Below are 26,834 nucleotides of genomic sequence, written 5' to 3'. Positions count from 1 at the left end.
TGAAGATGAGCTGCTGCTCCTCAGGGATTTGGGGACTAATGCATTTGATAGCGTCAGCTGAGAGGTGTGCATTTGTTTGTGGATATTTATGTCCCAAGCCCTCATCTATGTGCATGGTGTTTGTTCTTTCAGCTTATCTTGGTGTGTCTTATCAGGGACATGGGGCAGCCTGGCAGGTGATGCCGTGGGACCCTCCTGCAGCACGCAGGGTAGCAGTGCAAGAGGTTCAGATCTTCTCCTTTGAACTGCTACTTGAATAAGAAGCACAGCACCCCATAAGGCAGAGCAGAGTGACAAGCCCTTCAGGGACCAAATTCACCATCCTTAAACTCTGTTGGAGGCAGATTTCAAAGCAAGGAGCTCCTGCCTGCTGACTTGCCCTCTTTGTGGCATTACTAGCACGGAGAAGAGTAGCATCTCTTTTATGTTGGCTGTTGGGTACCGTGCTGAGATGCATCAGTTGCTGAGGCATCCCAGGGCTGGATGAGAGCTTTCCAGATCAGAACCAGTTTTTGGTGTCTATTGGTGTTGAGACTGCAGTGGTGCCGGTCTAATTATTCACATCCTTCTTTTACAACGGTCACAAAAGTCAGGTACAGTGAAATGGATCCAGCAGTTTACTGTCAAGTAGGAAATGGGTGGTGGGAGAAGAGCAGGGAGGGATAGGGAGGGATGCTTCTCTGGGTCAGGATATCCAGATAAGTGTGTTGTTCTGTGTTTCTTCTTGGCTCTGCGGAGTTTAGCTCTGTTTCATCAAAGAGCAGTAGTTATATAGTTATATTTTCATTTTTTTGGTGTGTGTTTTTAGGTTACTGTTTCTTCTAGAGAATGTGTGAAAATAGCCTTTCTGTACCAAGAGGAAAAAGGCAGAAGTTCATAGCCTTGGGCTTTGGTGGAGCTTTCTATGTGAGCATGATGTATGCTCAGGGAGAGAAGGGTGCCCTTCCTGCCTCCCTTGGAATTAATACTGGTGATAGGGGAATGGTGTGACAATGGATGCAACATCTTGCGTGGCTGTTGTAGCTGAAAGAGTGAACTAGGTGTTGGAGTGGGTATGGTTACCTTTCAGGCTGCTCTGGATGCTTTATGGGGCCTTCAGCTGATGGAGAGCATTGCTTGTGAGCTACTGCTTGTTCCCACACAGGTGACAGGCAGCCTGTTCCAATACCTCACCACTCTTTCTGAGTAGAAATTCCTCCTAATATCCAACCTGAACCTCCCCTGGCACAATTTAAGGCTTGCAGTTGGGGAAAAGAAAAACAAGCGCACAATAGAAGCTGCTCTCGGCATCCAAGCAATTAAAATGTCTGCTCTGCGCATAAAAAGAGTCTGATAATAATAATAATGGCGAAGTTAATGAGATTTTTGGATGTCTTCACAAACTGGCCTAGGTTTCTGTAGTTCAAAGATGCATTGTGTGAATAAAGTTGCAGCCTCTGTGAATTGTGGAGCCCCTTTTTCCCCCCCCTCTCATCCATTTGAGGCTGTAATGAGATTTGGGCATCTTAGATCGAGCAGCCTGTGTGGAGTATGTCTCATCCCAGGGGAAATATGCATTAGTCAAAACGCAGCCCAGGAGGGGCAAGAGCAGATCTGCACAACATTCTACCTGCTGCCTCTTGGAAGGAATCCAGAGAGGAGCAACTCAAATGATTACAGTTCTGTTGGGAATGAACTGTGAGGAAAGATTAAGAAAAAGCTAAATAGGTAAAACACACCTGGACAAGAGTGAAGGGGAATTGATCCCAATTGGGGCGTATTTAAGACTCAGATAATGGGGAAGCAAGAAGATTACATAGGATGATGGAAGGGCAACGTGGGGTGAGTGGGATCAAGCAACCAGACACTTGTGGGCTGCATATCGACATCCTTCTTCTAAAGGTAAGAGCTAAGAGGAGCAGGGAGAGGGCTCTGAACTGAGTGCTTGGGAGCCTGGGAAGTTTTGGGCTGTGCTGTGGTTGGGGTTGAGCACCCTGAGGTGGTGAATGGAGATGTCCTCATTGAGGTTCCTGTTAGATGGGATGGAACGGAATCTCATTAATTCACTGTGCAGCTGCTCTCTCCTTTGTAAAGGGGTGTCTGTGTTTTCCCCCTACCCCTGCTGTCGTGCCCATGCATGCAATAGCAACCTGGAAGGCCTGGTAGGGACTGGCTGCAGTCTCTCCGCCTTGGCTGATTAATTAACTCTTCAGATTAATTTCCTTTCTGATTACTGCCTGATTAATTCCTCCTAACTCCGTCAGACCTCCTCACCACTTAATCCTCTTTATAAGCCTACAGAGTGCAATGCTTGAAGTAAACATCAGGAAAGGGGAAAAAAAAAAGAAAAGCAAACATGGTGAAACGCAAGCACATCATCACCGCACCAGGAGCAGCACTCATGGGGCTGTACTGCAGCACCCTGCATGCGGGGATACCCCATCCCCTTTGCTCCTTGTGCCCAGGCATCCTCCCTCTGCTGCTTTTCTAGTGTGTCTGTAGCAAATGGCATGAAGTCACTTGTTGAGCCTGATAATTAGCAACGATATCCCAGCGCTTTGCAGAGCGGGCAGGAGGAGGGAGCTGTGTTTAGTTGCGTTTCAGTAGCATTAGAGGAGTCTTTTCTTTTCACGACTTCATTAAAGCAACCATCTGAGCTCATAAAACAGCTTTTGATGTGTGCAAGAGCCCATTGCTGGCTGGTAGCACTGCGGGTTGGGCCAGGCATGAGGACACGCAGTGTCTGGTGCTATGGGACAGGTCCCAGTGGTGTGGGGGCAGCCAGCAGCAGTGCTGATCCCAGTGGGGTCTTTAATTTCCTTTTGTTTTTCTTAAATTCCTGAGCATCTGTTCCCAAAGGCCGCTGGGTGCTTTTATAAAAGAGTAAGTGAAAAAACATACAGTAAGGAGGGAAGTGCAGCCAAATGAATTGCTGTGCAGGAGTGAGGGGCTTTCCCCTATCTTTCCTGTATGCTATAGAGCAACGTGTACCCCTGGGAAACTGAGCAGCGGCAAATTTTGGCCATTGTTTTTGTGGATGGATATAAGGCTGTAGCCTTGTAGTTAAGTCCTAGTGAGCTGCCAACCTAGCAGTTGGTTTGGAACTGGATGATCTTTGAGATCCCTTCCAACTCAAGTCATTCCATTTATGTTCCTTGTGAGCTCAGCTGAAATGGATAGGGAGAGCGTTTTACACCCAGGAGCGAAAGTCGATGTGCCTTATGGGTTTATTTTTGTTTAGTGGCTGAGCAGTGTCTCATCTGTAAACGTGACCTAAACTAATGGATTCGGCTGAAGTGCCAAGGAAATTTAAGAAACAGAGATGGTATGCAGGTACAGGTATGGGCAATGCTTTATTGCTGTGTTGACTGACAGCACAAGCAGAGCTTTTGGATCACGCATCATTCCCAGCCTGCAGGCTTTGCTGCAATAGCCTTGTGCAGCTCTACCCCTCTGCCCTGCCTACGGTCATGATACCCAAATCAGCCCTTAGATCTGCTGCTTTGCATTGTCCCTGCTGGAAACACGCTGCTCTGGCTGATAAAGGAGATTGAACTGTACACAGAGAATATGTTATTCTTGTATACATGGCATTCAGCACAACCCTGATGGATTACTGAGGTATAACACACACTGGCTTGGGCAGGCTGCAGCTGGTAAGCTCTGGCTGTGAAGTCGCTTGGGCCAGTGTTTGTTTTTTCTCTGATGTCACTGCCTCTAAAAAATATTCCCTTTTGGCTGTGTGAGCTTTTTTAGGTGGTGTGCGACAAATCAGAGCTGTGCTCTGCTGCTTTGGCTTGGGCATGAATAATTCTGACAGAATAGCTTGGAGTTCTCCTTGGCCCAATAGCCCAGCTCCTGAATTGCAGGAAAGGATTAATGGTCTGTTTTGGGTGTTTCTGAAATCATGAGGTGATTGCAGGGTCAGGTGAGGAAGGGATGGGATCCTCCTGGGACTGAAGCACCATCCCTCTGACATTCCCACAGGGTAACAGAGGGTCTTGTTTCTTCACCTCGTCCTGTGGCTCACTCCAGCCCCGGGAGCTTAGAATCATTAGAACACCACTAAGATCTCCTAGTCCAAACCCTACCCATCCCCACTATGCTCACGTATCCCTCAGTGCCACATCCCTATGATTCTTGAGCACCTCTAGGGATGGTGACTCCGCCACCTCCCTGGGCGGCTGTGCTACTGCAGCACTGCTCTTTCTGAGAATAATTTTCTCATAATATCCAATCTGAGCCTCCCTTGGTCCAACTTAAGGCCATTCCACCTTGTCCTGTTAGCTGAGCTTCAGGATGTTTTGGAGGGAGCATGTCCTAAATCACAGCAAGCTGGAAGCGTGCAGGAGGACACCTAATAGGGGGAGTTCCCCAGTGATTTGACTGGATGGTGTCATTTGGATCAGGTGACTTTTGCAAAGGGGAAAAAGGAAAAATTTGGGTATTCTGACTGTGTCCTGAAAATCTCAGCAGAAGCTGTTGGAATACAGCTTGGTGGAGCAGCGCTGGCACGCTTCTTTTTGTTTCCTACGCAGCCTGGAAATAGGAGCAAGAGGGAGATGAAAGGCAGATTTGCAAGGAAGGTGGTAATTCTGGGGGAGAGGGGGAAATAACAGTCAGAAAAGGATAGATGGATTTCCAGCCCTCCTGCACACGATCCAGATATGCACACCAATTATGCTGGATGAAGCTGTAGTTTTAAAGAGGCATTGCTGCCAAACCCCTAGAAAAGATGCTTTAGTGCCCAAGGAAATTTCTCATTTTCTAAGGTGACCAGGGGGTGAACACGTGGTCCTTTATGTACCATATTACATTGGAGCAACCAGCACCCCTCCCTGTTGGGCCGCTTCAGCTCTGTAAAGATGACTTAGAGCATGAAGGAGGTGGAAGCAATATCATTGGCGACACGTAAGCCACCAACCCCTTTCCTGTCTTTCTTTGTTTCTAAAGAACATATATGTATTTGCTGTATGGTCAAAAACCAGACCGCTCTAGAAAAGTCAGGAGGAGAAGTCAGCCAGGTTTAGAGAGTGTGGAAAATGTTCTTTTCTTCAAGATTAAACCCAAGCAAACAAAAACCTCAGGCGACTTGAAATCTGATGCTGAGACAGGCGCATGCACGAGCTTCATTGCTGCAAACTGAATAATGCCCTCCTTCATCCCGAGCCCAGCTACTGGCCTCAGATGTCTGCTTAGCACAGTGGGCTCTTGTTGCCAGAGATGACAAAATAGGAAAGATGGGAAAAAGTGCTTGTATCTAAAATAGTAATAATAAAACTGCGGTACCCTCAGACGTTGGTGAGATACTTGAGAGAGGCTTGCGAAGGGGGACGGTTTATGAGCAGAATGTGCACCAGGGACCTCGAGCTCCTTTAGGGCTCCTTTATTTATGCTTTTTTATATGTAAAGACTTTGGTACGTTTGGGCTGCCTCTTCTTCATCCCTTCTAAATCATTGCTTTCAAATGAGACGATGTTTGCTCAGGTAAAGATCTTTGTAGCTATATTGTCGTACTGATTCCATAACAGAAACTGAAAGCTGCATGTGTGACAATTAAGCATTGTAGGGCATCATCTGTAGACTCACACTGCTGAGCAGTGAAATGTGCAGCCTGCTAAGACACAGTGGTGTGATGTTTTAACTAATTTTTTGGAGAAAGGCTGTCATTTCCAGCATAGACTCTGAAAGTTTGCATCATGGCACCCTCTGATGCCTGCAGAGATGCTAATGCTTGGCAGAACTTATTTTCTTAGGAGTTCATGGGTAGACAATAGCTCAAAACTGCCAGCTTGTAGGCAGTGAATGGAAGGGCTGCAGCTGTATGAACCACGCACGTCAGCAAGTTGTAGTGGCAGACTGATGTTCATCTACCTGCTGCTAACAGCATGGCTTACCTTGTGATGCAACTTGTCAGGGGAACTGTAGTCTCTTATGTATGAACTTGCTGTAGTGTAAGCTCCCAGGCTGGGGCTCAGCTTTGGGTCCACCCCTCCGTGTGTTTCTGAAGGGCAAAAAGATGAGTCTGGGCAGCTTAGAGCTCTGCCTGCAGAGAGCTGTCTCAGCAGCATCATCTAAAACACTAAATTCTTCTTCTCTGTTGTGCGATTGTTTTATGTGCTTTTCTCAGGGAAAAAAAAAAAAAGAAATCAATCAGGAAGGATTGATAATTTATAAGTTGTTTGCATTTTTCATTCTCCAGGGGAGAAAACTCAAGGATAAAGCAGGAGGCAGATGCCAGAAGTGAAGGAGTATGTGGGACATGGAGCTGAGAACTACCTTTCTTGTCTATGGGGTCTGAGGGTGCTCAGAACCCATATTAGTGAGGGGATTGGTTTCCTGCTGACCTTGCAGCTGGATAAGGGAGCAAGGGTACAAGCTGTGGATGTGCCTGTAGGAGGAATCAGGGGTGCAACCTGGAGGTACTGGGGGACATCAACCCCAGCAAAGTTATTAACGTGTGGGAGGGAGCGGAGCAGTTCTGGGTCTGTGCACTTCTGCATGCATAGAGAGCTGTGGAAGGAGAGAGATGTGACCAGGCAGGTAGAAGGAGAAAGCTGGGTCAGCTGCCATCCTGGTTTACACCAGAAAAGAAACACCCTCTGGCAGCATATTCTACTCTTCTAAGCCTGCACCCTCCCTGTGTGTCTGCTGTCACTGATGTCCTCATGAGCACAGGGACATATCCTCCTGCCCACCCTTGCCAGCTGCTGCTGACCTTTGGGCATACATTGCATCTCCATCCCACCTCATCACCTCCACCAGATCCTTCCTGAATTACAGCAAAGGTGTGAAAGGAAGGACCCATCTGCCCTGGGAACTGCTCCAATTTGGAACTGGGGGAAAATAAGAAGAACCTTTGCTTTAAAGTGAAGGAAAAAAATGGCATCTTTGTAAAGATAAGTGGAACAAGAAGACATGCTGCTTAGGTAAATAAGTGCCATAGATAAGTACTTAGATACTGATACCTGTGTTGGTTGGCAGGTGAAATCTGGTACAGAGGAGTGGGTGGCATCAGTTGCTCTTGGAGAATACATACAGTCATTATATTGCTCCATTCCCTCTCTAAACTCTTTGTCCCTTCACAGTGCCTCTGCCAGAGCACTCATTTGCATGGGGAGTTGCTATTTTTCCTTGAGAAGGCTGATTTCTGGTCCCCATTCTTTGCAGCTTTCCAAGCATCACATTGCCAATTTGGAAGAGAAAACTCAGTAAAGCCATGCACGCCCATTTATTAAAAAACCCAAACAGTGTTGGAGCTCTCTCCAGCTCTGCTCCTGTGCATTTCTTGTCCAGCAGGATCAGGGAAGCTGGGACTGCCTACACCCTCCATTCCTTGTGTCCCCATTGGAAAGTGCAGCATCCTCTGTGCCACCGCCTCTGCCTAGCAGGGTTTTGTGCTTTAGCAGATGGTGTAGAAATGCAAAACAAAGTCTCAGAGTGGACTGTTGACACCCTCCCTTTTAGGGTGTTCAGAAGTTGATTCAAATAGTCTAAAATCATCCTGAATGTTTCAAAATATGCTTTGGAGAATTTGGCAGGGATAGTCTGGAAAACTGGCTGGGCTCCCAAAGCTTTCCTGTTACAGATACTCCTGCCTGAGTTTTCAGCTCTTATGCTTCTATTCATGACCTGAAACAGATTCGCAGTAGTTATCTAAACTACGGAGAGGCTGAGGGTTGTGGGATTTTTGTCAATTCCTAGAAAGACTCGGGCGTTCAGCTTGGTTTTAGAAACAGCAAAGGCTGGTGTGGGCGATGCTTCTTCAGAAGTTCTATCTTCTCCTTTCTGACAGATGACTTCTACTTTATGTGCCTTGGCTTTGTCATACAGGCAACGCTGGCCTGTCCCACTTGACTCAGTGTTACAGGAAATAGTTGTTACTGGATGGGTGTATCGTAGAATCACTAGTCCAACTGCTGAGCCACCCTCACCAAGTCCACTGACCATGTCCCTCAGTGCCACTTATCTACAGTTATTAGGCACTTCCAGGGCAGTGGAACCCCCATTTTTTTCCTTCCCAGGCTACTGGTGAATGTGCATTGATTTGTAGGACTACCAGAGACTGCACTGAGAGCTCTGTTTAAATATAGCAGAGCTGTGCAACACCCCCGCGTGCTGGACGCTCCGACTGTTCCCAATGTGCCCAATGAGGAACATGGTGAAGCAGTTTGTTCTGGCTGCTGCTAGGCGGCAGATGCTCTCTTTATGCAGCACCCTTGTGAGAAGTGCATGGGGCTGGACAGCACTCATGTGTCTTCTGGTGAAGATCTGACTCCGCCATAGATGAAAATACCATGCTGATTATTTAGGGTGCTATTACGAGATGGGATTTTGTATATAGTGCCCTGAGAGTGGCACTCGCTAGCAGAAATCCTTCTGAATCCATGTCTTGATTTATGCTGTCTGGTTGGCCATCCTCATTAGAAAGTATGCTTTTGGCTTGGGGGTCTTCTAGTCCACCTTGCTACGAGTGATCATAGAATCACAGAGTTATTTGAGTTGGAAGTGATCTTTAGATTACCACCCTGCAAGGCTGCTCAAAGCCTGGGCCAGCCCGGCCCCACATCCCACCCTTTTCCCACCTCTTGTTCTACCATGGCTGCAAGTGAAAGGAACTTCTCTCTGCACTCTGCTGCTAACAGGGCAGCAGATTGATGGCTTCTGGTTGCAAAAACACTTGTTATGGGCTTGACAGGCTGCTCAAGGTTGCCTGATGTTGCAGGGCAGAAACGGAGGGAGTCGGTGAGACGAGTGCTCACACTTTATGGCCCTCCTGGTGGGACCGGTAGGCGGCCTGGCATAGCAACCGCTCAGGGCATTTACTAAGAGATTTATGAGTTTGTAATTTTCAGAGGCCCTGGAGCAAAAGTATCTTTAATTAAATTTTGATTCTCTCCCCTCTTTCTCCCTCCCCTGCCTTCGCCCTCCCCATCCCATCCCTGCCTGTGGTTTGTTTACTGAGACCCAGCAAAGCTCTCGGAAAGCAGGTAGGAGTCTCTGAGCAAAGCCAGGAAGAGCAGGGGATGGAAAAGCAAGCAAACAGATGGCAGATATGACACAGCAGCCCCCAGCCGGCTGTGCCAAGCTTGGAGAGGGCTCTGTGATGCAGTTCAAGGACCCCACAGTAGGAGCTTCCTGCATCCCTATACTCCGGCCATGGATTTGGCAAGTTGGCTGGGGAAGTGATGGCCAAGCTGTGTTCCTGTGCTCTCATTTGCCCAGTGTGTGTGTCTTGGCATTGTTTAGGGCTACCTGGAGGGTGTGGGTGTTGAGGACGAGACAGCCTTATGCTGCTCTGCAATGCTTTGCTGCTGCCTGCATGCTTTTTCAACCATCCATCCATGTGGGGAGCGCGAAATTAAAGGAAAACAGAGTGTTCCTGTTCATAATTATTTTGTTTTTCTTTAAATGGAAGTTGTAGGCGTGCTGTCAAGGGGTCTCCCAGAAAATGCTGCATAGGCATTGCCTGTGGTTTCCCCCTAAGCCAGTCTTCCTCTGTGATATCCTTCCCAGCCACTGAGTCAGTGGCAGTGTCCCTATCCAGCCACGTGCTGTCAGCCCTGTGAATAGATTTCTATCAGCCCACTCAGCCCTAAAGAGCTGTAGCTAAAAGGCTCTGGAGACATAATTTTGTCTGCATAGCAGCAGCGACGATTTCTTTGAGAGGTAGGATGAAAAGTGGCTCTGTTCCACTAATTTTGCGCAGACTTGATCATTACTTCTAGAAGGCCACTTGGTTGGGGTCCGGGTGCTTCCACCACCTCCCTTCCCTGCTGTCCTCGTCTCATGCTGCCCTTCAGTTGCATGCTTGCACTGTCTGCACTCTCCATCCATGCTCTGCAGGGTGCTGCCAGCTCAGTGGTGCTCTCTGGGTGACTGAACATGGATTTGGCAGGGTCTGCTCTGGAATGCTCTGGCAGGCTGAGGTGGGCTGTGTGCTAGCTGTGCCTGGCCTGGAGCTCAGTTGACGTGGAGTCATAAAATCATAGAATGGCTTGGGTTGGAAGAGCCCTTAATGGTCATTGAGCTCCAACACCCTGCCATGGGCTAGTTGCTCCCACCAGGCTCCCCAGGGCCCCATCCAGCCGAGCTTTGAGCCAGGAATCCCTCCGGGAATGGGGCACCCACAGCTTCTCTGGACAATGAGCTGATGTCAATGGAACATGGGCTGATCCCTGCTAGAAAGCTACCATTATTGTTCAAACTCTTATTTTATTTTATTTTATTTTATTTTATTTTATTTTATTTTATTTTATTTTATTTTATTTTATTTTATTTTATTTTATTTTATTTTATTTTATTTTATTTTATTTTATTTTTTTCCCTGCTCACAACACAGTGGGCGAGAATGCTGTTTATCCAACTTGCTCCTTCCTACACCCTCAACGGTGCAGATGGAGGAGCTGCATGAGCTTCACTCATCTCCAGGTCTGGCTTCCTAGCCTGGATGCTTTGTCATTTTTCTCGTTCAGAGCTACAGAGCCCTCAAGCAAGGGGTGTGTTTTGGGGCACGAGGTGTGGGGCAGGGGAACAGCACTTAGCTGTGTTGGTAAATGCCATGCTCTGCCCTCATGGATTGCAGACTAACACAAGGCAGCTTCCCTCCCGCCTCCCTGCAGGATGCTGGGGTAGGATGTGAATTATGTTCAGGATTTGGCTGGTGATGGCTCTCCTCTTACACTTTAAACGCTGGCAACTGAGATTGTAAAAATCAGCAGAGTTAAAACCACAGCTCTGGAAAGCCTGCTTTAATATCCTTCCATATTGTCAAGCTATTGCCGGTGCCAGCCTCGTGCTGGGTGACTGTTTTGATGCCCAATCTCTTGCATCCTTTCCTGAGTCCTTTTCAGTAGAGTCTTCCTCTTCCTCATGCCTCTCTTCTGGCTGTTTGTTTATATTCTGCAGCCTCCGGGGCTGGCAGCATGTCTGGGTGCCTCTGGTCTCACGTGGAGCTATGTATGACTTGTCCCTGTTCTCTCACTGCCCGCGGCAGCGTGTCCATCTGGTTAACTCCCACCTTCGTTCCTTTTCTGAAGCTGCTCCATCTGCATGGCTTCTTCCCTAGTATCTTCTAGCCAGAGGCCTCCTCCGAGTGTTTCTCTCACTGTGCCCCAAGCCATGGCCACTGCTGGCATGTGGAGCTGTGTTCTGGTGGCAGCTTTGGGGCCCTTCTCCCTTTAAAACTCCCTTTCTTTGGTGGATGCTGCTGGTACCTGTAAAATCTAGGCTGGTGTATCGCAGCATCTCTCGTGCCAGTGCCTTGGTTTGATGCTATAGAGGTCAGAGTTGGAACAGGGGTGATTCTAGTGTGGGAGGTACACCCAACTTCCTTGGACACTGACTGGAAATGTTCCATTTCCGCAGAGCGGGCTGCTTGTTTGAGTTGATGTTTTACATTCTTACTACATTAAAAGAGGCAGAGTGTTTCTGGTTGGGCACTGGAGAGTTGGCAGAGCAGGAAGGTGCTGGGAGGTGCAGTGTCTGGGGCAGAGCACCTAGCAATGCTCTGACAGGTGCTGCATTTGCTAGTGCTGGCATTGAGATGCAAGCGATGCTCCTTTCTGACCTCTGATGGTAGCCACGTCTGTGACTGTGGCTTAGCATTGAGAAGGGGAGCGTGCAACGCTGTTTATAAAGGGAAATTTCCCCAGGCCTTGGAGGAATTAATCATTTTATATGCTGGACTCTTGCCTTCTGACCGATCTATCTGAATTACAGATTAACTGGCAGCCTTGGGATGGAGGAAGCCATTTCAATGAATAGTTCCCTGATTTATTAAAGGGATTGTTTGGGCTGGTGGATAAATACTATGGCAAATTGTTGAGGTGGGGAGCTGCCTTGTGCCCCTCTCCCTGTCTCCCAGCCTTTTATCCCCTGCCTATTTGGTGGGACTAGATGATCTTAGCGTTGTTTTCCAACCTTAATGATTCTGTGGCTATGGTTTCCACTCCCTGCCTATAGGAGCCGTTTCAAACCTGATGTTGGTCCCAGAAGGGCAGGCAGAGACCTTGAGCTGGCAATACTCTGCAAATGTGCTGCCAGCTCTCAGAACACTGTCATTTCAGAGCCTGTCTCTAGGGGCCACCTCTGTGACTTTCAAGCAAGCCACCAGCTTTATGACCAAGGAATGTAAATTTTGGGGTGGTATCTGGCAGGAAGGCACCAGTTCATGGATGCTGTGATTGGTTTTAGGCAAGCCAGAGCTTGAACCCTACCACATAAGTCTATAGTAAGCTCTGGATAACCTGCAAAACCTATATATTTTTCATTTTTTAATGCGATTTTCTCCTTTGCAAATGCTGTTCCCTGGGCTTACAGGGTAGCTCGGCACCACCAGTGTTGCTGCTGGGCCTGGGGAGCACCAGGGCTTCCCAAACTGCAGCCCCATGTCCATTCCCACTGCTCAGTAGGAGGGAAAAGGATTTGTATGTTTGTTTGTGGATATTTCTGATATGGATTTTATATTCCAAAAGAGTCTCATAATATTACGGGAGCAGATTCAGGATATAAACTGCTATACAAGTTAAATACGTTTTGCTTCTATAAGGAACACGCTATTTGTCTTAGGATAGAATAAATCTGAGAGACTGATATCACTGCTGGGGATCAACGTGAGGCTGGGAAAGAAAGGAAAAGTGAACTGATGAGCTTTGAAAGAAGAAGGATTGTTAAATGTTCATTGTTCTCACACATGAACTAAGGTAAAGCGTGGTCGCAGGGGTTGGCTTTTATTATTATTATTGGCTATGTAAGGATTCCTGTGTGGGCCTGAAAGTAAATATCATGGGCCTGACTTTACATTTGGGTCTAGAGAATTGCTCTTTGAGTTGCTCACTTGCTGGCAGGGAGTAGCCATCAGTGTGTCCATGGGAAGTGAACCCATTCCATTGCCATGTGCAGCCTCAACTGCTTAACGATGGAATCATAGAACGGCTTGGATTGGAGGGGACCTCAAAGATCATCCGGTCCCAACCTCCCTGCCGCAGGCATGGCTGCCAACAGCTGGATCAAACACTGGATGTTTTCATAATAATTTCATTTAAAAACAAAAAAGGTCAAAAGTTGACCAAAAGCCAACAACCAAAACCTTTTTTTTCTTTTCTTTCTTCTTCTGAAAAATTAAGAACACTTTTAATTGCTGCATGAGAACCAGATGGCGGTACTGACCAGTTTCATGGTCAGACAGGATAAGAAAAACAATAACACGAAGCAAAGACAAAGCATGCATTGTGCCAGGTACTTTGCATTTTGAGCACTCCCTCCATTTGCAACCTCTGAGCAATGCAGAGCGGGGCTTTTATTTATTTTTTAATGTGTGATTTTTTATCTTGACAGAATATTAAACCCAAAATAAGGGAGGGCTGGAAATTAATGTCCTGTAATGACAGCACAATCCCTCGGTGTCTCGGGAATCTCATAAATTGGATATTTGGAGAGGGGATGTGCAGCTCCCTGGGCTAGCAGGGGCTCTGGTTACTGCTGGAGAAAATCAACCTCTGCAGGGCTCCAGGGATAAGGCCCTGGTGTCAGCATGAAGCGATGTGGCTCTGAGATAGCTTTGTCAGGGTAATTGATCCTGAGCCTTTGCCTTTCCTGTCAGGGCCGCCTGTCTCCTTACCCATAATCCCCGCCACTTTGATGGCCAGTCAGGAATATGGGACTTGGCCCAGTTTTGTGTCCATCCAATAACATTATGAAATTGAGAGCGACACTTCCATTGGCACTAATCTCAGTAAGAGATCAGAGCCAGAGGACAAGTGGTTTGCTTTCATGGCGGTTAAGCTTTCCAAGTAGATCAAGACAGTCCAAGACTGATCTGGCAACAGAAAGGGGAGCAGTGGGAGGGGGACCCAAGCAAGGAGGTTGATGAGGAGCATGCCCACATGCTTCTTGATAGGGCCTTCTCTCCTTGCATAGTATTTATTAACTAGAGCCGGTCTTGGCAATGGTCAGGAAAACCCTTTGGGTAGGATCAGCTTCAGCTGTTGCCTTTGAGGCCTTCAGTAGCTCTTGATATTTTAGTGTTTCCCAGCACACATAGTGCACGTGGTCAGTGGTCAAGAGGTGTGGTGGAGCTGGTGGTAAGCCCATCCCCATGGCAATGCTGATGGCCCCTTGTGCTAAGGAAGGAGCTGGATCCATGTAGAGCTGTTAGGTAGCACTTCCCAAAGGCTTACACCCAACGTTGGCCATAGTGTTGAAGGTAACACAGTTGCCGCAGTCTTACACACACCTTGTGCACATTCTTTGCTTGGTACAATTGCAGAACAAGTTTGAGGAGCAGCTCAAACCACCTCTGCTTTCTGCTCCATCTTGCAGTTTTCAGCCAAGATTGAGATGGGAGGGAGAGAGCATCAGTGCCGAGTCCTGAAACTCTGTTGAACTGGAGTTTACAGAAGATGACCCCTTGATGCCTTGCCGGGAGCCCTTTCTCCAACCTCACGCTGCATTTGCACATTCACCCAAGCAAGGGCTTGGGGAAAATGTTTATCAGTTTGTCACAGTCTCTCTCTGCAGTGGCTGGGGGCCAGGAGGAAGGATAAAAGCCTTGGGCTGATAATAAATTGGAAATGCAGAAAGAAAATGTGTGTGCTGAGCGCTGAGCAGGCAGCTCTGGGTGCTTATGTGGGTTCGCTCCTCTGCTGGGTGCCTGTGAGAAGGAGGAATGCTATGGGGCTATAAACACAGCCATGGGGTGCTAAGAGTACAGGGATAGCATATGCTGCTGTTTCCTCACCTGTGTCCTCATATTAGTGTCCCTGTGGTGTGTCTGAGTGCTCCTGGATGCCCATCAAACCCAAGCAAACAGTGAGGGATGCCAGAGAGTGAACATTTCCCTTTCAGCCAGGGGGGTAAGGATTTGGGGTGGGAAAGGGCTCAGCCCTCCTGTAGACAAGCTGTAGGAAACGCTGCAGTATATAAAGTGCATCTTGCAAACAGAAGAGATTAGAGAGCTGATATGATGTTATTCCGATTGATTTTGCTGTTGTATTTATACCTGGAGGTAAAGAACAGACATACTGGAAATCAATTGGCCCTGTGCTCTTCCCCACTCCCTTTGCAGTGGTGTTTGAATGAAATGCTTATATCATTTTTACGGTGTGTCTGTGATAGGGATGAGTGAGCCAAGAGATTAATGGGTGCTGCTGTGGCCTCTACCCAGTGGCTGCCCAGCTTCCTCCTTATAAAGCCCATGCTGGAGTTCAAGGTGCCCCTGAAGTGGAAGTTGGGAGGTTTGGTAGGAAAACCCCAAGAGGCAAAGTCAGGAGGAAAAGCTGAGGGGGAAATGTGAATGTGATAAGCTGAGAATCCGGGACAAGGCTGTAGGTGGGCTCCTTATAATGTCTCACAGTAGGTTTGCTACCCAACAGCCACTCAGCCATCATCCGGGTACATCCAGGATCCTCCACTGGCCAATGTGTGCTGCTCTTTTTACTGAGATGCCAGTTCAGAGGGGTTTCTTTGCACCCATTCCTGAGTGTGAGTGTTATAGGATTTGTGTCTACGTTCCATTAATAAATCCAGGAAAGAAGGGGGAGGGGGTTCATAAAAGAAAAAGGCATGTGAAAACGGTGAAAGGCTTGGGATCTCCACCACCAGTGGAGCTGGGTATGATGCTCCATGCTGGTAGTTGGTATGGGCAAGGAGAGGCTGTGCCTTTCCCAGGTTAGATATCTCAGAGGAAGAGGAATGAATCCCCAAGATGGAAAACTCAATGATTGGGATGGACATCCCAAGGGATGAGAAGAAGCAGCTTCTTCCCCTCACAAGAGGTCAGGGGATGGCTGGAGCCCATGGCAGCCTGGCTCCAAGCAGGTCCCTGCAAGCACTGCCTTGGCCCCATGCCTGCATCTGCCAATAAAAATTAAGAAATTGATTTCCTTTTGTTTGCCTTGACAGGACAAGGCTCATTTTATGAGACAGTAAATGCGATCTCGCTCTGAGCATGGCCAGAGTTTTAATTGTATTTGTTGTGCTTTCACTTATTGTTTTATGAGTTTCAGTTCTCTTCCTTGCTGGTTACAGAGAGCAGCCCTGGGGGACTGTTTGATTTCAGCTCCAGCAAAAGGTTGGAATTCTTTAAACATTTTGTTTGTTTGCTTCTGAGGAGCTGAAGTTTGGGGTTAGTCTTGTGTCTGTGTTACAAATAAACGTGTGCATGTGGATGTAGAGGTCTGAATCATAAAGCTCAGCTGAGATCCTGCTTTGGGATTATGTGTTGGCCAGGTGGTGATATGGCCCTTTGAAGAAGGGCATTTAAGATGAAGATCAGGGAAACATGGAAGGGCGAAGAGAGGCTTGAAGTCAGAGGAGAAGGGGATTTTATATATAATATATATTGGAGTTTAATGAGGTCTGCTTCAATGCTGCTATACAATGCATGGTGACCCACTTTACTAGGAGAGCTTTCTTTTTTTTTCCCAGTTATGGGTCATATACAGTTCCTAATTAAGCAAGTTAATTATATGGCTCCTTTATATTACACGGGCAAATGCGGATGGCACAATTATCTCTCGCAGTGATCATTTCTGATCAGAAATGATGTTCTGACTGATAGCTCCTGGATGCATGGCTGGAGGGAGGGGGATTGCTGTGCAGCCATGAGCTCTTCCCTGCTCGCTTCTGTTTAAGCAAACTCTGGTCCTGTGCTGAGTGCATGACCGGGTGTATGATGGAGTTGTCCTTTGTGGAACCACATGGAGGGCGCATGGTCCTGGTCCTGTGCTGCCCCATCCTTCCCTTCCTGGTCTGGCAGAACCCCTGCAGCAGCCCAGGGTTATCTGTCGCAGTGCTCAGCCGTGCATGCTGCTAGGCATTAGGGAAGGCATTCAAACCCGAATCTCCCTCAGTGCAATTTAAACCTATTATTTCTTGTTTTATCCCCAGTGGACGTGAAGAACAGCTATCATGCTTCTCTTTGCTGCAACCTTTTACATATTTGAAGGCTGTTATCACGTGTCCCTGCAGCCTTCTTCTCTCAACACAAAGCGCGATTCTTTCAGTTTTCCCCTGGAGGTCATGTTTTCTACACCTTCCATCATTTTTGCTGCTTTGGAGAGGTTACTGTGATAGCAAGCTGGAGTTTTTGTTGTTCTTCACCTGTCTGCCTTGAAGCATTCATTACGTTACGGATCTGTATGAAGTGACCATTATCTTCTCTAATCTGTGGTTATTTATAAAATCTGCTATATTCCCGAGCCTGTATTTTATCTGAAAGTATAGCTCTTAGCCTTGATAAATAATTTACCATTATGATATGATCATGCAAACAAGGGCTCCTTAAGCTATTTATTATTACGTGCTTTATTTTTCTTAAGTAACAAGTTGTCCGTATAACACCGTAAACGAGCCTGAAGATTCATAGGCATGGACTAAAACATATAACCTATTTCATAGAGCTTCCAGACAGATAGGAACAAAACCACCACGCCAAACTCCAGTTTAGCCACAGGGAAGAGTGGTGAGTAGAAAATAAGAGACGTGATGCATTTGATGTCCAGAAGCTGTTTAAAACACTAGCAAATAGATTCTGAATATCTGCAGTATGTTTGGAGCGCAGACTGATTTATCCGCGCAGAAATCTGTTGCATTGCTCTTTAGATGTTAAGTTTCAGAGCAGCTGCAGAAATATTTCATGTAATGCGTTTAGACTGCAGGGCTGTACAAAAGGACTTGCCCCAGACTACCTTTGACTATTATTCTGCATTTTTTACAGTACAAAACTGGCTTGATTCCTATGTCCTCCACCCATTCTTCTGCCAAGTGGACATAAACCTAAATCTTAACAACTGTACTCTTTTCCTACTTGATTCTTTTTTTTCCCCCTTTAACCTTACTTGGAAAATCCTCTGCTGAAACCAGTGAGAATTCTTCCAGATAAAGCCATTCATCAGCATTCCGCATCAAAAACTCAACCTCTTCACCTACTTAGCAGCAAAAAAATATGTGATATTGCCAGGAGAGATTAAAAAACAACAACATTGAAGTGCGGGTAGCTGCCTTATGGTTACAGGTAGAAGTTATGGCTAATGGTGTATGTTTGAGTGTCAGAACAGTAGTCAGACCTATAGAAGTGATCAGTGACTGCTTGGTATCAGTGATGTTTTTGAAGTCTGCCTCAGGTTTGTGCAGCAAACCTGGTGCTTGTCTGAGATGTGGAGGGGAAGGAGGACGGTCTGTGCTTGGGGGGAGCTGGGTCTCATCTGTGACTGCTAAGCATTGTTGGAAATGTAACGTGAGGAGTCATGACTGTGCTGTGTGAGTTAATGCTGCCCAGATTTTTACTCACATGCCCTTCACAGCACCAGCATCATTAAAAATGGGGTAAGTTTGCAGATGCCCTCAGCTCTAAGTTGTGTCTTTAATCCAGTTATACCCTGTTGAGGATACTGGGGAGGAGCTTGCTAAATGGTGCGTGTGAGCTCCATGCCACCTGTGGGTGGAAGTACTTAATGGAGTCTTGAAAGCTAAGGCACTGCAACTGACATGGTTTGATTCTTAGGACTCTGATGGTTTTTTCTTTTTTCTCAATACCTCCGTTGCAAGAACAGAATACATAGAATCTATGGAATGTTAGACTTGTGGTGTCCTGACTGCAATTGCTTGGATTTTCCCATTTTGCAGAAATAGGAAGAGGCAGAGATGGTCATAGAGCATCAGTTTGGCTTTTAGTTGTTGTAGATCTTGCAAATGCCTTCCACCTTTGATTGCAGCTGGAAGACTGAAAGCGAGTCAAATCACGGTACCCATTATCTGCTGGGGAGTAGGAGTGCAAATGTGGATCAACTGAGACGTGGTTGCCTTTGCCTTATAGATCTTGGACAGGTTTGAGCTGTGCAACTAGACATGTAGAAGCTCAGCTGCAGGAAAAGAAAACAACTGGAAAATGTAAATCTCAGACTTGGATCCTGCTTACTGGCATGGAAATTGCCATTTGAACAGCAGGTAGTTGCTGGTGGTGCTCAGTTTCACGAGTACCCAGCCACCTTGGTCATGCCCTACTCCTTCAAATAGAGCCATGTTCTTCTAATTAAATGCTCCTCAAAGTGCAGAGGTGGCTCCTTCCCACCACAGCCCAGTTAGCAGAGAAGATGTGCAGCACACAAAACCCAGTCAGTCCTTTGGGTTTGCATGCAAACAGTTGCCAACACGAGTGAACAGAAGTCCTTCAAAACACTATTGTCTGTTTACTTATTGTGTTTGGACAAACATGTTGTGTGTAGTCCCAACAGAGGCATCTTGTGGCAAGAGTTGAGTTTTGCCTTTGCTTCTCAGAAGCTGTAAGTCATGTGGGTCCCAGGATTAACTTAAATAAAAACAAGAACCTACCAGAAAGAATTCACAATAAAGAGAGAGATCTTTTCCTTCTGATTAAGACACCTACCATGGCTGCCAGGACTCTGCTTATTACACAATAGCTTTATTATATCCCACTTGGAAGAGCAAACAATACTTGATGCCTCAAAAATGGGCAGCCTTTAGATTAGGTTAATGCAGGCAGAGTTATTGTGTGCAGCCTGTATTCACCCTGTCCTCCCAGAGACTCCAAAGAGCAAAATGGCCTGAAGACTCCCCTCTTTGTTGCTAGTGGTACATAATAAAGTAATTGTGTAATTAGAAGTAGATTGCTGATGGGAAAGAGGTATTTCCAGTGTGATGTAGGTAAAAGACAGGCCTCTCTGAATAGATTTGAAGCCTTAATGCAGCACCTCTGCTTATCATTGCTTGACCTGCTGGAGGTCCCTGGCAGCTTCCAGGCAGGAGATAAGGAGCATCTTTAGCTGAGTGTGTTTTTAACCCCTTGCTAAAGTGTAAGGCAGGTTGCATTGTGGTGTCCTTATCACTCAGCTCCTCAGCAACCTACATTTATGCAGCACTGAAGGCTGCAGTGGGGATTTAAGGGTTTTACCTTGTGATGGAGATGTTTGTGGAGAGCCTCTGTGGGGGCTGGCAGTGGGTGCTGTGAGGCAGGTGGACCGGCCTGGGAGAGCAGCTGGTGGGTGATGCTGGGTGCAGCTCTGGTGCTGTCTTCTCTGTATCCTGTGTGTGTGCATGGCATGAGCTGAGCAGGATCTGCTGCAGTACATCATGGGTCCCTGTAGGTATCATCCTGATCAGAGGGCTCTGTATGCAGGGCAGGGTGGGACTGGAAGAATGGAGACAAGGTTGGTGACGTGCTGAGCAACAAATATATGGGTGTGGGTTTGGAGCAGAACAGATCATTTTGGGAGTAATGTTTCTCTTGTCTAAGCTTGGTATTCTGCCAAGCTCGTAACAGCAGAGTGTACAGGCACCAGAGTGACTGCTCTGCCACATGACAGCACAGAGATGACTTTGTGCAGGATTCACCTCTGCTGTGTTGCCACCTTAGTAGTTACCTTAACCCCTGTGGATTTGTCAGTCTGGTACCATGGTACTAACAGAGAAAATGTGAGATGTGTTTTCTGCATGGTCATGGGTGTGGGGTGGGACAGAAGGATGGGTGACCCACAGCAATTCATGATCAACGGGGCTTTTGTGTCACCATCCCCATGTCATGTCTGATGGATGTGCCTGGTGTTCGCAGGTCCCGTGGCAGTGATCAGCGGAGAGGAGGATTCTGCCAGCCCACTCCATCACATCAACCATGGCATCACAACACCTTCGTCCCTGGATGCTGGCCCGGACACAGTGGTGATCGGCATGACTCGCATCCCCGTCATCGAGAACCCCCAGTACTTCCGACAAGGTCACAACTGCCACAAGCCAGACACGTGTGAGTGCCCGAGCTGGCTGGAGCCCCGCGAGCACCAGGGGATGGGCTGGGGGATGGGGGAAGGAGGGTGAGGAGGAAGAGGCTAAGATGATGAGGAAGGAGTGAAGTTTTTTTATTGAGGAGAATGGGTCTTGGTATGGCTCAGAAACCAAAGTGAATCTCAGGTCTCAGAAATCACAACATACATGTAGGCGCTTCCAAAGGAGACTTTCCACCCTCACCTTCACCTCCCTTCACCCTCTCTCCACCACCCACCAGTCACCTTCCCCCCTTGCCTGAAAGTGCCATTCAAAGCTGGGCTCTGCCTCGCTGTGTCCAAGGCATGAGCAGGAGCTGTGGGGTTGGACATGACCCCATCCTGGCCAGGGGAAGGACCTGCCTCCCCTTTCTCCTCCAGCAGTTTCCCAGCTGTGGGGCTGCCTCCTTGGGACAAGGACAAGCTCAGGACACGTGTCCATAGATGGGGCAGATGCGTGCTGATGAAGAACGGTAGGCTTAGAAGCTGAAGGACTTGTTTTCATGGGCTTCTGTAAAGCTTTTCTGTTTCTCTGTATAAATCTGGGTTGTGAGCTCGGCTCATTAGGATAGCAGGTGGTGGTAAAGTGGTCCTCTGTTTTGTGCTCCTAAACTCTGAGTGTGAAAGTGCTTGGTGAAAGGATGCTTTTCTGGGAGTCTCTCATTGTGGGCTGGGTGCAGCCCCCTCGACATGCAGCTCATAGTCAGTAGTTCACTTTATCTGTGCTTTTTAGCAGCTCTGAGATTGCAATGCAGGAGGTCCAAATAACATTCCTCCCCTGTTATTGCTCATCCGTTTGGTGCTTCTCAGTTCCAGGCAGAACCAGATCTAATAACAAAAAGAAGAGAAAATAAAAATACCTCAAAAAACTCACATCTCTCGTGGTCCAGCTGTGAGCAAGGAGTGCCACACTGAAGTCGCCTCCTGCTCTCCTCTTTGCTGACTCATGAGTGCAGGAAACATAACTCAGCCCCTGGAAGCAGAGCTCTGGGAGGACGCCAACCTCCCACCTGCATTAAACCTTCTGCTGAAGGAAAAGGATCTTCTGCTCCATCGGGGGGGGGGGGGGGTCCCTGGGGCAGCCCCCCAGGTGCTGTAAGTTGGCCCCAGCTCCTGAGTTGTTATCACAGCTCGTCAAGTGCTGGAGCGATGGGGTGTATCCAATTAACACACCCGGCTTTCCCTTTGATTTTCATTTTAATGCACTAAATTTGGTCTGTTTGCAGAGGAAGGGGTGGAGTGCAGTGATTAGGCAGGAGCAGAGAAGCTGAGTGCAGCATGGTTTTGCTGTGCCGTTAATTACATATTTTACATTGCTTATAGCACCTCATCTCAAAAATGATTTACAAACTCTGATGGCTTTTTTTGGGGGGGGTTTGGGGGAGGAGGAATGTATATTTTTTTTCTTCTCTTTCTGTGCTCTCTTGAATCATTTTACGCGCCGACCATTTTGGCATGTGGGTAATCTTGCAAGGGGTGCAGCAGCCAAGCTCAAAACACAAAAGGCTGAATTTTGCACAGGGCAATTGCCTCATGGGTCTTGTTGTAAGGGGCTGCAGGGGAAGATGGCCTTGGAGTTTCACAAGGCTGCTTGATGAAGAGCTCAATGTGCCGTGGGGGACACCTGGAGCTGGAAGGAACCACAGTGGGAAATGAAGTGCTAGCAATGACTGTGCACACCCTGGAAATTCACAACCAATTGCTCACTTCTGTGCTCTGGGTGTCCTGGGCCTCTGAGGGTGATGAAACCAGATCCCAAAGTGAGGTGTTACATTTGGGTGCTATCAAGAGTCGGATCACATCTGGATGCTGACAGGCTGAAAAGTTGTGGGGTTTTTTTGGATCTCTTGCCATTTACAGGACAAAAACAGCAATCAGGGTTTGGAGACCTCGGGCACGGTTGGATTTGGAGTGTGTTGTATTTTAGTCCCTGAGACTTGGACAAAGCTTCTGATTTCACTGGTGGCTTTGCTTGAGGCTGGAAAGTTTCATAATTCACCTTTTAAATTAAGCGTGCTTTGGGGAGCTTTTGCTGTAAGAGCTTTGTTTGATCTGATGTGCTCTGCTCAACTTAAACCTGAGCTGGAGAATATTTGTTGCTCCTGTTCTCCCTATGGTTTTCTCATTGAAGGGTTTTTCCTTCCCCCTGTGCAAAACCTGGACACAAACATTTCTTCATTGCCTGCCATTTGGAGACGGAAGAACTTCTCTGGTCCAAAAATACTTCAGCTGAGTCTAGATTGATGCAAGGTGTCCCCTCCCGGAGTCCTGCCCGTGTGCAAGGTTGTAGCACTCTCAAACAAAGGCTTTTCATGGCATCCTGGGTTTCTCCTTTGTATATAGGTGTTGCTAAAGCAACATCCTCGGCAAATAATTTCTCCTTCCAATACTCAGCTTTTCTTCTTCCTTCCTCCTGCAATTGTCCCTGTGCTCTTAAGACATCGTCTGGGTTGAGGACATGCCGATACCCATTACTGCACTGCAATGAGGAGAGCAAACTCTATATGCTTAATGCAGTATTAATAGTACATTGATGTGATATAGATTTCTGTCACCCTCTATACTAGCAAACATCGCTTATCACGCAGGGATGACGGATGTTTATTCCCAGCCACTTAGCTCTGCATAATGGAATTGCAGCTGAAATATGGAGAGCAGCTCCCTGCCCGTGATGCTGTGCCCAATGCTGTCCTGTGGACACTTCTCTAGCTAACATGTCTTCCTATATGGGGATTTGGTGTCCTCCTGTCAATGGGATGAAGGGTGCAGGATTCAGCTCCCAGATGGCACAGGCTGCCCAGGGAGGTGGTGGAGTCACTGTCCCTGGAGGCGTTCAAGAGCTGTTGAGATGTGGCACTGAAAGACATGGTCAGTGAGCATATTGGTGGTAGGTGGACAGTTAGACTAGATAATCTTAGAAGTCTTTTCCAACTTTAATGATTCTAGGATTCCGTTACCCTCTTGCTGCTACTGTCTCATTTAGAGGAGTAGCAGGAATGAGCTGGGCTCAGGATCCTTCCCTCTTCCTATTCAAAGGCTTTTTCAAGAGCCATAGAAGAAACTGAACTGTCCTGCTTTCTCATGACAAAATGTTGAGTCTTGGGGAATATACTCTCCCCATCCTCACACCATAACTCCACGGCAGTGCTATGGTTTGCATCCAGTCCTCATTTCAGCTATCCTCAGCACCACCTGGAAGGTTAAGGAAGAGGGCTAACAACAAGGACAGAACAACCACAAAGTAATGTCAGAAGCATAACCTAAAATAGACCTTTCCTCCTGTTCTTTGGCACGTGGAAGAACAACCAAGTGGCATATCTTCCTGGCAGATGTCAGCAGGAGAAGCGACAGGTTGTGAGAGGTTTGCACCTCTCTATATTTGGAAATAAACAGAGGAGAGAAGAACAGGGCTTGTTGTAGAGCAAGCACTGTGGACAGAACATTTGAGGATAGAGCCATGCCTTTCTACATGCTATCCCAAGGTCAAGGGGGTTGATAATGCAGATAAAGACCCAACTTACCCATGTCTGTGCTGAGAAAATGGCCATTGGTCCTTGTGGGCAGGCAGTGTCAGTTCATTGCAGCAAATAGTGTCTGGTTGGTGGAAAAAAGAGAAAGGAGCACTGACCTCAGCTAAGTCCATGAGGCGATCTTCATGCTGTTGGTAGGACAGCATCACCATGGAAGTTTTCTTGGCAGTTTAGCTCCATCTTCAGTGTTCAGAACTTGGATTTGCAAAGTGGGTAATTATGAGTTGCTGGAGATTGCTTTTGGAGAAAGACTGGTAATCTTTCTGAAGAAATGCTTGGGAGTTTTGCTTTACTTCGATAGTGAGCGTTAATTATCAACACAGTGCATGGCATGCACGTTTGCTCTTGGTTTGGAGTTCTGAGGTTTACCCAAACACCACAACCCAGTTTTGCAGTTGTCCTGTTCCCTGGTATGTCTTGTCAGATAAACAAAGTCTCCTTGAGATGGACACGGATCTGTGAAAACAATCCAGATTTCACTGGAGTAAACAAAGCTGGGTGGCAGATCCTTTCCAGATCCTTTTCTGCCTCCAAGGGATGATGCTCAGCTCCCACCAGCGTTGTGGAACGCAGCTGTTGGGGTCAAGGGGCTGGTATTGGGTTTTTTGGGTTGTTTTTTTGTTGCCAGATGAACAGCATTGCCTGTGCTTTCCTCTTCCAGGACTGGCTCAGCTTGGGGCCGCCATGCGTTCCCCGCGCGGGCGGAGCAGCCGTCCTTCCATCGAGTCCTAATGAGGTTTCTTTTTTTTTCAACCTCATTTATTACAGGCTGCCCTGACATAATTACATATTTGAAGTTAGTAATTACATGTATTCATGCTAATTAAGTAATTAGATATAATTACACTAACTGTAAATACATGGTAATCGGCTAAAAAGAAGTACTTCAGAAAAAAAACAAGGCAAATCACACAATAAAAGTGCCATCAGCACTCTTTCACTCAGTACCCTGTCTTTATCTTGTATTTTCAATGCAGTTTAAAGGGAACATTGTGGTCATTTCAAAAGTCATATTTTTCAAACAAATTGATTTCCTTACCTCTGCTTCTAATAGACTTGAACGCAAAATGGGAAGGACACTTACAACCCCAGTTTATCTTGGCATGGTCAATTCTTTCTCTTCATTTAGTGTGTTTTATTCATTCTGGGCATGAGAAAGCTGAAAAGTCTGCAGCATTTCTATTTTTGGTCAGTTCGTGTTCCTGTTTCCATCAAAAACAACAATAAAACCAAGTCATAAATGTTTTCTGCATGCTTTTTTTTTTATTCTCCCCTGAAAACAATAACAAAATCAGCTACTGGTAGTGGAAATGAGTGGGGTTTTTGTTGTGTTTCTCCCCCCAAGTAATAAGAGGAATTGTCAAATATTATATTTGTGAAATATAAATGTGGAGCCCAGTGTGAAGTGACAGCAGCGCTCCGCTGCCCAATGCCCAGCCTGGAGCTGTGTTGTACAGACCTCAATCCCTCCTTACACGTCTTTGCTCTATCTCTGAACTTCTCTTTTCTATCCGTGCTTTTCTCCACCTAGTTGCACTCGTAGTACTTGTGACCCCATGGTGCTCTTAAACCTGAAAGAGGTATCCAGGCCAGAGGAAGGAGAGCAGTGTCCACCAGCCACTGCTTCTCACACCTGGGGTTTTGTCCCAGCAAGATGTGAGCTAAAAGCATGGTACATGGTATGTGACCTGAGATATTGCAGTGCTGGTGCCAGTGGTAATGAAGGAGGTTTCAAGAGTATTCTCCTAATGGCTCGTTGATTGTGTGAATTATGCTGTGGGTTGCATTAAAATAGCTTGCGCGTGTGGGTAGAGTTGTGGTGCTGATTTTTTATTTATCTATTTATTTTTAATCTTGCTTTTAATAAAGTTACTGCAGCTTATAATGTTGGCTGTTGGGAAAGTATCTGGGTGCTGGGGCACCTCTGTGCTTTTGGGGCCTGAAGGATGGGGACTCTGAGGTGTGTTGGGATTCATCGTGGTCAGATGTGAGCTGTCTTCTGGTTAGAAGACTGAAGGATTTCATTCTCTGTTCATTGTCCAGCTAAATTGCAATTCCTGATTACAAAGAGCTGCTGTAGTTTAGAAGTCAGGATAGGTTTGCAGAACAGCAGGAATGTTACTGGTTGGTGTTACCCTGTGGGACAAGAAGCACAACCCAGGATCCAGCGGTGTAGCTGTGTGTCAGGAGAGGGTAGGAAATAACTAATTTAAGTGCTGATTTTTGGCTAAACTGACCAAAATGTCCTGTTTGGTTCTGAAAGGTGGGGAAAGACCCACAAAACAAGATGTTCTTCAGTCTCGTTTGAACCCATCTCCACGTGGAGCTAAGACAAAGTTTGTGTGTGAGTGTCTTGAGGTGAAAAGTACATTGACTTCATGGTATGTACGGATTGCTCCAGATGCCTGGGCTTGTCTCCCATTAGGGGGCTGGTTATTGCATAATCCACTTTCAGATTCCTACACGCTTGTTCCTAACCAGACGGCAAGTTACCTAACACTGAGCCCAGTTTAAATCTGCTTTTCAGGCCCTCTCTCCCTGTCTCTACATG

The 26,834-nt window shown here is 46.9% G+C and overlaps 1 protein-coding gene across 6 annotated transcripts in view; it reads left to right on the top strand.

The window, feature by feature from the left end:
* Positions 1–26,834, top strand: part of NTRK3 (neurotrophic receptor tyrosine kinase 3) — a 179,744-nt gene that overhangs the window by 73,495 nt on the left and 79,415 nt on the right. For all 6 annotated transcript variants that reach the window (XR_011904865.1, XM_072345689.1, XM_072345690.1 and 3 more), the window contains exon 12: positions 20,549–20,737. Coding sequence is in view for 5 of the 6 variants with exons in the window: in XM_072345689.1 (XP_072201790.1) it covers positions 20,549–20,737 (189 nt within the window). In the remaining variant the exon portion in view is untranslated. The remainder of the gene's footprint in view (positions 1–20,548; positions 20,738–26,834) is intronic.

The sequence above is a fragment of the Excalfactoria chinensis genome, chromosome 10, assembly GCF_039878825.1.
Source record: "Excalfactoria chinensis isolate bCotChi1 chromosome 10, bCotChi1.hap2, whole genome shotgun sequence".
Classification (NCBI taxonomy): domain Eukaryota; kingdom Metazoa; phylum Chordata; class Aves; order Galliformes; family Phasianidae; genus Excalfactoria; species Excalfactoria chinensis.
This window is presented reverse-complemented; position numbering and strand designations above follow the sequence as displayed.